The sequence below is a fragment of the Anoplopoma fimbria genome, chromosome 14, assembly GCF_027596085.1.
Source record: "Anoplopoma fimbria isolate UVic2021 breed Golden Eagle Sablefish chromosome 14, Afim_UVic_2022, whole genome shotgun sequence".
Classification (NCBI taxonomy): domain Eukaryota; kingdom Metazoa; phylum Chordata; class Actinopteri; order Perciformes; family Anoplopomatidae; genus Anoplopoma; species Anoplopoma fimbria.
This window is the reverse complement of record NC_072462.1, coordinates 5712187-5724678: the sequence shown is the minus strand read 5'-3', so window position 1 is coordinate 5724678 and position 12492 is coordinate 5712187. Positions and strand designations below refer to the sequence as shown.

Genomic DNA, 12492 nt, shown 5'->3' with positions numbered 1-12492 from the left:
TACTGTTGACACTCAGACAACATGTTTCGCCAATGCCACCTTCGCCTATTCCTTAGTCCCATATTTCCTTAATCCCACATAATCCTTTCATAGTGAAAAGATGTATTTTGGGCTCTTTTCATGCATTGAGCATATATTTCCAACTGAAAACATAATGCTCACTTTACAAAATTTCAGCAGACCGGGCTCGATTCTGTATGTCTTACAAACCTATGTTCTCCAGCTTGTTATTGTCCCAGGCTTCCAGAGTCCAGAATTACATAACTGATAGATAGAGAAGCCGAAATAGCACAGCGGTAGAAGACTAGTGTGAAGGGATTAATCAGAAAGGGACAGTTTAACAATCTCTGAACACGGAAAACAGGCCGCTGCTACCTTTTTCTTGTAAGCATTTTATAACTGCTCTCTTGCAATAAAAAATGTAGAACTAACAACGCAGGAGGTGAAGAAGCAAACCTCTTCTAGAGAGCTCTTTTTTTGACTGTGGGAAAAGTGGCTATTGCTAAGCAACATTAATATGTTATTATTTCATTCACTCTCCTTTTCTTGTTGTCAAAGAAAGACGGATAAGAGTAGAATGTGGTCTTTCAGATTTGGAGCCAAATCCAGTCCTGCATAGAGGTTCCTGCGACTGTATGTGGCCTTAGTAGCCTGCCACACATATACATAGCAAATATAAAGCTAATCCAGTGGTGCATTTAATTTGTATTTTCACTCGTTGTAGACGCAAGAGGACCTCACATAGCAGACTTGAGGAAAACATGTCTTTACTCTGCTCCTCAATGCAGCTTAGCTTATGTTTGAGAGCTGCTGTGGCTTCACCACTGATGTATTTTCATCCTACATTTTTTTCCCCAGTTTAAAATGGGATCACTCTCGAGGAAAGCTGCTGCTTTCTACTCTGTGGGAGGTTTCAGGGATGTCACCCATTCAAAGTGCCGTGGTTGATGGGAGGGGGGGGGGGGGTTTATGTGCAGACAGCATCCGCCACAGAATGCATGTTTGTTAGGGTGGTAGGGGGTTGGGGTTAAGGTATGTGTGCAGGCAGAGAAACCATATGTAGCCCTCAGGGCTTGTCAGCTGCATCACACTGTTTGTGCTTTTAAAATCTTTCATCTTAAGGAGGTTTAAAAGTGCAAATAAAACAAGGAAGGCATCACAATAAATCCTCACCAGTCCCAAACTCTTAGAATCAGCTGGTATAATGTGTACTTCTGTATTTGAAGATTACATGCAAGTAGTTTGTTCAAATCTAACCTCATATTGCAGCTTTTGTGCATAAACTAAATATAAATTGTTAAAGGGAATGATTAGATAAAAAAAAATTCAAATACACTCGCGATTCCTCACAAAAATACATTAATCTGCTCTGAGTCAGACTTCATTGAACGTTGCATTCAGTGATTTGAAACACAACACATTTCATAGTTGAGTTTCAAAACATCAAGAGTGAGCTGAGAGGAATATTGGAATCCGGGTGTGCTATAGCTTAATCATCTTAAAATTGATTTATAAGCCATATAGAGTACACTGCAAATATACTGACAGGCAACAGGAGCAACACACATCCTCCAGAAATCCCCTCATTGTTACTTTATTAAGTTTTGGAAGATGGTTTCTGTCTTTGGGAGCGGGTTATGGTTATGCAGGGTTACACTGCATATCCTCCACACGTCCTCCAAAAGACACCCTTACTCTTCCTTTTTAATGATGTGGAGGAGGACAGCTTCCTTTACAGAGGTGGTAGTCTTGCATTGACAGACATATTCCCTCACAACATTTTGGGAAAAAGGTCACACAGAAGAATAGGTTGTCATTAGCTAACATGAGGGGGCAATGACTGTGGTCCGGTCATCGCGGCATAGAGTTCCTGAAATAATTAAAGATCATTGTTGAAGACGTATGTCCACTACATGGTAGAATTTTTTTTGTTGTAGAGACAGGGAATAAAAATAGCAGCATGCAGAGAGCAATGGAAGGGACAGTGGAAAGATGCAAAATGCAGAATTCTGAACATTCGGGCTGTGGGAGGCCTGTATACAGCATGTCCACATCCTGTTAAAAAAGAGGTTATGGAGGTGGTGGTGGGACTTTCACTGAGAAAGAACAAATTAGATTTTGAATGAGGTTCATTTATCATGGTTGCTCCTGCTGGTTGTCAAGTTATTATGAATGTCACCGCTTTTTTTTTTTGGCAAAGACCTGCCCTGCGTAGCTGATTGTAGCGTAGCCAAGTGGTTTCGGGTCACGACAGATCATTGAAGAGGGCGTAGGATCTGAATAAATCGAGTTACCAGTACCTCCCAGGAGTCCACAGTGAATTGAAGCACAAACCATACAAAAGATACATTTTTACTTTATCAATATTTAATCAAAACAATGATCTTCATATAACTTTACCCGACGTGCCTTTGTAGCACAACTCTAATCACACCCAGGACTCAGGATGCAAACCTCAAGTCTCTAGTGCCAAAGAATTGTACCTCTAGCTTTTCTGTCACATATTTTAAATATCCATTTTGAAGAAAAGCTTTAAGGAAATGGCAAAATTCAATAAAACTTCCTTAATTGCAAAACAAAGGTTTTTACGTTCGCTTTTGTTTTTTGCCTTTGACGAAAAAGAGTTGATGCACTACATGACATATGGAATATTTTGCTCAATTATGCACAAAACTATATAGCTCTTCAATTTTAAAACATATGTATTGTACATATTTTATCTTATGTTATCATATGTTATCTTCTTTTTATTTTCTCTTATACAAAACACTAAGGCAAACTTTTTATAAAAGGTAATTTGGTGTGAGTTTTTTACCACTTGACCATTATAATCGTGCCGCCACCAAAATTCATGTTGTGTTCCATCCGAATAGTTAAGACTTAATGGGTACAACAAAAGAAAATTAAATATCAGCAACTGTCTCAGAATTAATGTTACTGTAGATTTCTGCATCTGATTGAGAATCGGCTGATTATTTCTGGACAAACATACACGTTTCATCTGCTTAGTGGAGGTATTATTACTTTATGTATCATGATATATATATCCTCCTTCAGTGGATGTTCCTGTAGAGTGCTCTAATGGGCTTACTTGATGCATTTTTTGTGACTGGATATTTTCCTGTCAATTAGCCTATAAATGACTGTAAGCAGTACAGAGACCTGGAAATAAATACATATTTTCATAGAAATGACAGATAAGATCTTCAGTAATTTATAAAAAGAAAAGTCTGTCACTGAAGGGGGGTGGACAGATGCACACATGTATACTTATAGCCGTGATGGAGAAAGAGGAGTGGATGCATTAAGTGCTTTATTTACTCATTTTCATCCCCGCTTTACTGGGCCCACCCCTCCCGGACTCTCTCCCCCAAGAGGCTGCCATTAATTCAGCTGAGCCCTCTCAAAGCTTCATCAATGTTAATCAGAGCTAAATATAACATCTGATTCCTTTCAGCTGCTTTGAAAAAGGATTGAAGTCATGCATGTATATGTGTGTGTGTGTGTTTGTTTGTGTAAAAGCATACGCCTAAGGCGGTGGGCACGATGTCAGTTGCACGGCACAATTACAACATGCCATCTGTGTGATGAGAGCAGCCCTTTTGTCTAAAGGTTAATAATAACCCTTTTCTGATAAAAGTTGTTCACAATGTCAAACTCAGACACATTATTCATCAGAAGAAATAGGGCAGAGGTCAACGCTTACATCTAATATCAAGTAGGGATTCAAGGTTTTGAAATGTAATATATCACAATAAAGCAAAACATTTTTTGCTGCTTTTTTTTATATAATTGATCTACATAAAACAGTAGTCTCTTCTAAGAAATATTCATTTTGCAGTTTTTTTAGAACAGATTTTTTTCCATTGCAGTAAAAATCTGTGTTATTAGATTAGGTTGTGGTCGTTCTGCAAAATCACTTTGAGTAGAGCTGATTATAACCGTGTTTACCAAAATATGAGGATAAAAAAAGAATCATAGCCATTACATTTATACAAATACACAAATCAAAATGTTACCTCACCTTCAACACCAAGCTTTGGTCAAAGTTGTATGCACTGGGCCGTCCCTCCAGGGTGGAGAAGGCCACGTTTCCTCCAGTGAGGGGAGAGATGTCACTGAACTCATCCGTACATAACGCGGTCCTCTCATCATCTCCTGGGCGAATGTAGGCATTGGCATCCTTCCCGTAGGTCTTCTCACAAGAGGCGCTGTAGAACTGGTAAGGCAACCAGGGCCCATCTTCTGCCGTGCGCTTGTAGATGGCGAAGCTCTCCGGCCGACTGGTGTAGAATTTCAATCGTATATAGGTTATCTCAAAAGCCTTCCCTGTGGGAAACAGATATGATTAGCTTTAAATGGAATCGTTGAAAGAATTACTGCTGGAACTAGATCCATTGTATTTACACAGTTAGATCAGGGCTGGTTATGTAAGAAACAAATACTGTGGGGTGATAGTTTAGGGCCCAGGAGCAAAAGGACAAAAAAAAGACATAATTGCATTATAGAAAGAAAGAAAACAATGGGGGATAGGCTTAATTTCCCGTGCCTCTATGCAGGGTAAATGAATGTCGTTCCTGCAGGAGTAGAAGAATACCCAGGATTATTTTCTCATTATCCAGATTATAATCGGCCCCAGAAGTGAAACATAGGTCAAAAGGAAAAGAGACAAAACATCTTCTTTTTCTAATAATAACTGGAGGACATAATAGGCCAGTGGCTGCAAAACCACAGGGGAAAGTGTTTGTCAACTCATTTAGAATGTGGTCTGATGCAACATTGGAGGTGCGACAGGAAAGTGACAGATTTAATCAATAGAAAAGTGATTGGTCAAACATGCAAAACACTAATGAGTGTCATGGGGGGGGGGGACTGAGTATGGCATAGAATTAAACATATCATCGATTGAATATCAAATGTGAGGTTATAGATGCACCACAGCCATTTGTTTATAACGGGAGAAACAGACAGCAAGAGAAGTGAGACTTTTCATAGATTTGTATTCTAGCTAAAACAGTGATTTGACTTAAATCCGTGAAGAAGGAAAATAGGTTACAGAGTCCAATCTCATCTGGAAGAAGATCAGCAGCAAACGAGGAAATATAGCGTACCGGGGTTTCCATTTGAGTTGGTATGGGGGGATTTAGCAGATCCGGCTAAGTTGCGATGTAATTGCTGTTGCATTGTAGCTGAAGGAATGCCTGTAAAGTATTTTTTGAAGGTGCATAATAAGTTGAGAGAGAGGAGTCGCACAGGTAATGGGGGGAAAGTTTAGGAAAAAAAGCCTTCTGGCATCTTCTTTATATTTTGCAAACTCATATGTCTTGAATTACGAAGTTATTTTGCTTCATAATGTCTCCTTGTGTTGAAAACTCAAGAGGGAACTTCATTGATTTGCAACATAGCTGTTGTCCTTATTTTGGTTTTATAGCAAAGATGACATCTCCTTCCCGACTGTCAGAGCAAACACAGAGTCAGTGCATCTTTTTGATTGAGCGTGTCATTTCCTCCCATTGTTTACCCACTGTGGACACTTCAAAACCAAAAAAATCCTGGAGCCATATCAGGGAGGCTTGCAAAGTTTACATGCTGGATATGAACACACATCCAGAATCTGCCAAATGTTTTGCAGCTTTACAGGGGATTGACTGGGCAGACACAAACTGAAGTCATATTGAGGCCAAAAAGAGAAGTAACATGCAGAAACTCTCTTAAGGAGTGTTTCCATTGCACTCTTGGGGATTTTTTTCTACATCATTAGATACTAAGTCTGAGATGCTCTGCAAATTCATAGAGAGATGCCATCCGCGGGTACAGCCATAATGACATCTGTTGCTTTTACTCTGCCAAGTCAGATGGAGGCAGCGCTGTCTCTTGTCTCTGAAGCTCTCTCTAATGGTATCTTTCCTTTAGGAGCGCTAAGATCATTTAGCTTTCATTTACTCCCTGCATGAGGTGAGCTCAGCCCTGCTGGGACTGAGGCAAAAACATAAAAGAGGCAGAAGATGAAACATTTGTTGGATGTCCCGTGATGAAATGCAGAGTAATTGCAAAGGATATTTGTGTGTTGTTATGCATAATGCTTAATGATTCGTGATGCATCCAGTGTTCACCAGATTGATGCAGGCACAACAGAGGGGATTTTCGCTATCAAATCCTAAACAAGCAAAATAACATATATAATATAGATAACGTACGCAATAAGATATAATTCACACGTTTATTTCGGCGGTTTGCACAGCTCAGTTTGAAGCAGAAGCCTCTCTTTGTTTGCCAAGAAACCCAGAAGAACAGCATGGTGTAACTTTACAAGGCTGATCCAGAATCTTCTGGCATCACAAATCCAACTGAAGCTGTTTGTGTTGCGCACGAGCCCACCAATAAAATGACTGTTTGGACACAGACTTTAAGAGTAGAAGCTAGGAGCTGCAGAAGCACATCGTCTGACCCTCCTCTGAGTCATTAGTGTCAACTTAACACAGCTGCTCTCACCCAGACGGGCCGAGACTAAACTCGCCGCAAGTACCGTAGACTCAATATTTACAATCTGTTTACTCCAAGCTGAGAATTTTGTGATCGTCAAATAGCACGAATGAGTGGATTTATCTTCCAATCATGCTGCGTCTCAAAGATTGCGAACCAAATAAAACAAAATAGCCTCTTACAGAGAGTTGTGACTCATATGCGCACCAATATCCTGGCTGTGTGAAAGCGTCGTGCCAACTGTGGCAGACTTTCATCATTGTTTTACATCTGAGACAGGATGTTGCTTTTCTTTGACGCGACTGAATGAGAACCAGCTGCAGAGTCTGTGTGTATCTCAACAAGGCTTTGTGGGAAAAACCTGACCCCGATTCCTTACCAGCAAACCGCCCGGCATTTTCTTTTTTCTACCCCCCTTCTTCCTCATTATGTTTTGCTTACTCCCCTTGAAGCAGCCCGACTCCCCCCCTCTTCTTTCTACTCTTTCACAGAGCCACTCTGACCTGGCTGCAATATGTGTCCCCGCATCCTACTGCTGTGTTTATCATCCCAGCGTTTGCTTGTATTCCCTTCAGAGAGAGCTTGCTTTGTTTGGAGAGGCAAAAGAAAACAGCAACGTCGAAGACACCCCCCACTGCCAACCCAGATGGATCGCAGATCTTTCAAAAGGACCAAAGGGATGCCACACATCCAACATTTAAGGATATTCATTTACAACAAAAAAAAAACGTGTGTTAAGAAAAACATAATCATCATTCTTTTAAGAATTCTTTTTAGAATAGGTCAAAAGCATCAGGTCTAGTAAAACACACGTTTGGGAGAGGGGAGCAAAGGTCAATTTAGTCTGAGGGAGACAGACATGTGGGTGTCACGATTCTTTGAAGAATAACAAACCAGCCAAACACAGAATGTACATCTGTGGCAGAAACATTGGCGCCCTTCTCCAAAAGAAACCCTAGATTATAAACAACAAAGCCTTACAAACAACAGCCAGACATCTGCTTGCTATTGGAAATCAATATCCTCCATTTGTTGAAGGCTCTGCTTGCTTCCAGAGAACGTGATGTAACAGTTTGACCACGGTCAAAGCTCTGACATTTTCAACTTCTGTCATCATTTTTGTCCCCGTCTCTTGTTCCTTTGAAGAGGAACCTTTTTTGATGGGTAGCGCCCACTCCACCGGTACAGAGGAGGAGGAAGGAGGAGGGAGGAAATATCAGGAAAATTTCCAGTTTTTGAACAAGAGCTGTCTTCACTGACTGAACCCAAACACACCTTTTATACACGGAGCACACAGTTAAGGTGATTCTAACTTTAGTTATAGCGAATGTAATCAAAGTTGACAACCCCACAAAGATTTATCACCTGACTCTTAAGTTCCCCTTAACCCCTACTGAGCTTTTTATCATTTTTAAACTCATACTTTTCGTTTTCCGTTTCCAACTGTACTGCTAAAGTACCCTCCCCACTTTCACTGCGTTGTTTCCATTCACAACAGGAAGCTGTTTTTAACTAGAAGCCCTAAATGCCACTGAATGCAACGTTAACGGCTGACAGAGTTAGCATAGTGGAACGTTAGCATTCAACGTTAGCAGCTAAAGTTACAGATATTTCCCCCCAGGAGATTAGAGTTAATATTAGGCTTACATTCGCCAGGCAGGTTGCCAAAAACACAACTCCGCAGTGTTGCTCCCTAAATAACAGTTTCTGGAAGTGTTAATTGGCAACTGTTAGCTAACAAGCTCGCTTTATCAAGGTTAAAATGAATGTCTGTGCTTACAGCTTGTTTTTGCTGCCCCCCCCGAGGCCAAAATCGTCATTACAGGTTTAAGGTGATATTCAAATAGCCATTGCTTTTTTACATTGCATTTAATTCAACGAAATGCTGCTACGAATTACACAACCAGTCACTCAACCTAATCTAATCTAATTACCTTTCCAATCCAAAATGTAGCTGGAGAGGGTCCATGAATATCAATCTACCAATTCCTTTACACTCTTCCTGAACATAGCAGGTAGGGTAGGAGTCCATCTCAGCTCACATTGGGCCAAATTAGGATACAACCTGGACTGATCATTATTTTACCTCAGGGTAGATTCTCACAGCAGATTCTCACTCACATTCATTCCAATGTGCAAATCTGAGTTGTCAATTCCAGATTTGGCATAAATTCCCTAGTGTTGTTTTCCTAGTTTTTCAGCTTGCATGCACACGATCTAAGCAGTTATTATCAACCAACATATGGCCGATGAAACAATTAATTGACGACGACTTTGACATTTATTTTAAGAATTAACAATGCTCAGGCTGCTGGATTTCCCTCTCCCATTTAACAAGTGCACCCTCTCACGACTAAGGAATCGTTTGACATTTTGGGAAAAGCCTAGACTCTTATTCATTCACTTTTTTGCCCAGAGTTAGATAAGAAGGTTATTAACTTGTCAACATACGTCTGTTGCCAAATGGTGGTTGTCCAGAAGAAAACATATTAAACAAACAAAATATAACTATATAATTTTAATTAATGGGCTTAACAGGTGCTATTATTTTTACTTGAAGGCAACGCCAGGCTTCCTGTTTACATTCTTATGCTAAACTAAACCAGTTGTAATGATCTTCCAAATAACAAGAAAACCAATAAGCCTATTTCCCATGCATGGGCAAATGCAGGACTATTTCTTTAAGATTTCATGGAGGAGTAATTGTTAAAAAGGTTTATTTGTTGTGGGAGTGCCAGCTTGATAGCAGCCTTCCTGTCACAAATTATGCGAATTATACTTATAATTAATTTAGTTCAATAAATAAAGGGGGCCCATAGCAAAATTCTTCAAAGGGACCCAAATTCCTGTGTACACCCTTGCTGAGAGATTCCTTTACACACACACACACACACACACACACACACACACACACACACACACACACACACACACACAAACACACACACACACACAAAAACCACACAGCTCAGCAAATAAATGGAAGCAGGAAAGGTAATTTCATAGATGCTTTGTAACATTAATCGCCACAATTTAATTCAGTTAAAGTGACAAATGTGTTCTGTTACTTATTTCAGCAGCTTTGCACCGCATGGTAATGGGATAATGATGCTAATGGCTCAAGCTGGTCTTATACAATTTTGTGAAATGAGAAATGTCTTCAAATGCAAATATTTACACAGTGTACAAAAAGTAAGTCAAAAGTATTATTGCTTAAAGGCAAAGAGTGTGTGAAGGAGGTGATCCTAGACTAATTATTACTAACACAGGAATAATGCAGCGTGGTTATTCACTGCATTATTCCTGTGTTAGTGTTATTCTAAACAAAGAAGAGTTGGCCCAGATAAAAATGTACTGTAAATGCATTTGAGTAACTGTTAGTCAAGCTTTTTAAGTGATGAACAAAACAAAAGTGTTTGAATTAAAACAACATGCCACATATTTCACCTCATGCTGGAGAAACATAATGTTTACATAATTGTTGTGCAAACAACAACGATTTGTCTTTAAGAGTTTGGCTCATTTTACAAAATATTATAAGATATTGCAATTATGCTCCACATATTTTCTCCATATCCCCAAAGGTCTCTGTTTAATAATGCATTCATGCTTACTGTATCATAAGCTGTATCAATTAAACCACCGCAAATGGAAAATACTTTCTCAATTTGTACAATAGTTGCACACTTTCCTAAAAAGCTCCTAGCTATTTAATATGTTGCTGGTCTAAATGGATCCAGCCAAGAGAAGTTGTTAGCCGTTATTTTTTTGTTAATTGAGTTTTGACAGTAACTGTGTTAACTGCAGGCGTTTGACAACATTTCAAAAGCTGAACTTTGTTTAAAATGCATATCTGGGTGGTTCTTTCCAAAAGTTCTCAGAAGACTTTCCCCAGAGTAAAGGGACAATTTGCATAATTTCTAGTGACAGTAGACCTGCTGACCAAGTCCCTGGCTATGCAAAAATGACTCTGGCTGGGGGGGTTAATGCAATTTACCTGCGCGGAAAGTAAGTGTATCGTTTGAATTCCAAATACATTTTATGTAAATGCCTGGCTACCTTCAGTTTACTCAGGGCTTTTTTGAAGGTATCGGCCGCTTATATCCTGAAATTTCTCTGGAAAAAATGAAATGGCTTAGTTTTGATTTACAGTCAGTTGCACAGTACATTTGTTGTGGTTGAACCTGACAATTGCTGAGATGAAAACATTGAATTGAGCCTGCGGCAGAATATGTTGAAGTTGTAATGAGATCTAATGCGTAATGTGGATCTCAATCCAAAATGTTTACAAGAAGGTTGATTTCTGGCCATGGCCTGGTCCAAATCATGCTTCATGTGTCTATGAAGGCTAGGAGTTGTGGTTGTATTCTAGCTGAGTTCTGGCCCAAATCATATCTATAAAAAAAAAGCCTTGTCGGCTTGACTTGTGACTGTATTGTGGCATCCAGATTTGGATGGGTTCATCACCAATACCCATGGTGGTACGCAGGCTCAAATGTAACCTTGGGCCAGAACTGAACCATCACTCAGTTGCTATCTAGGCATGCCAGATGCAAGTGTGTGTCCTCCTCATCCACTTTAAATCCAACCAAATTCTCAGACATGCCCTTGTGGCTATGTGCTCGCACACACTCCAATTCTAAGCCATGTCTGGGCCAAAGTGTTTGTTTATGAAGACAGCTCAAAGCGACTGAAAAATACAAAAGAATGTGTTGTAAAGCACAGCTGTTTTGTATTAAAGATTTCCACACCGATGGACTTGCAGTACTCAAAGCAATGTATCAAGATACTTGCTGCAAAGAAAAGAAAAAAGTGAAAAAAAAGTGATGAAACCTCAACTCAACTGGCCTGAGGACGACTAACATGCATTGATGTGAAATCCCATCACCAGACTCTTCAACACTGGAAACCACCTGCATTCTGTAGAGCGCTAAACCTATTACTGATAATCAAATATTACTCCAGGAGACAGCAAATGCAGTGCACATGAAGAGCTTTCAAGCACTTTAAAATCAAATAGGACATTATATACAACATTATTGTAACGGAGACCATAATTGAACCCTGAGGACACACATGCTTGACCTAGATCACTCAGCCTGGCCACAAACTACACTGCAAGTGGAGGGAAGTCAAACCGAGAGAGTTGTTGAGGTCAGGCTGATCTAAAAGTTGTGCTGCTGTGCTCTTACCCAGGTTTAGGGTGATGTTGACAGAACTGGGGTGCTGGATACCATAGTACATGGACTGGCTCTGCCACCATGTGGGCTCCTCATTCCTGTGGAAGTCTGTCAGGAGGCTGGCATTGTGGCTCTGGTCTGGATCTGAGGCGTCGCAGCGGTGGCATGAGCGCGTGGAGCCGGTCTGCATGCAGTAGTCCTCAGGTGGGACGCCACACACGTTGGATGCCACCACAGTACGATTGAAGGCCACGTTCTCAAACTTAGGCATGCAACGGCTCTGGGCGCCCTCCTCATCAAAGCAGGAGTCCATTGCGGCCCCAACAAGGAGGTTGCATTGCAGATGGAGAGAGAGGAGCAGGGCCAGGAGAAGAGAGCTCACAGCAAAGGATGTTTCCATGTCTAAAAGCACTTTCAATCACATTCAAACTTCACACAAAACTTTTTACATTCATTCACTCTGATGCAAAGATGCAAACACATTCACACCCTGACTGGAGAGAAGTAATCCAACAGCAAGAAATAAGTCCAGATTGTGAGCTTTGTTTGTCTACTCTGTCTGCTCTCTCTCTCTGGTGAGTCTCCAACATATGTTCTCCCTTTGTGGAGTGGAATGAAGTTTGTGCAGGAACTCCTTTCATCAGGGGCAGCATGAGACAGACAGAGGTGGGGGCGTGAGGGTAGAACAGTCCATGAAGACTCCTCCACCTGCTGGTCAACACAAGCACCGCACCACTATTAGCATCAGATGTAAAGCAGTCTGACCTAATGTCGTTTGACAGGAAAAACACATTCTCTAACATCTTTAAATAATACTACAGCGAGGTTG

General features: G+C 40.5%; 1 protein-coding gene across 1 annotated transcript in view; it reads right to left on the bottom strand.

Annotated features, from left to right (window-relative positions):
* The window catches only part of lamc3 (laminin, gamma 3), a 94532-nt gene extending 82345 nt beyond the window's left edge, over positions 1 to 12187 (bottom strand). The window contains exons 1-2 of the mRNA XM_054612484.1: positions 11676 to 12187; positions 4025 to 4329 (exon numbers count right to left, since the gene is read on the bottom strand). Of these exons, the coding sequence (XP_054468459.1) occupies positions 4025 to 4329; positions 11676 to 12063 (693 nt within the window). The 5' untranslated portion in view covers positions 12064 to 12187. The remainder of the gene's footprint in view (positions 1 to 4024; positions 4330 to 11675) is intronic.
* Between the last annotated feature and the right edge of the window lie 305 nt (positions 12188 to 12492).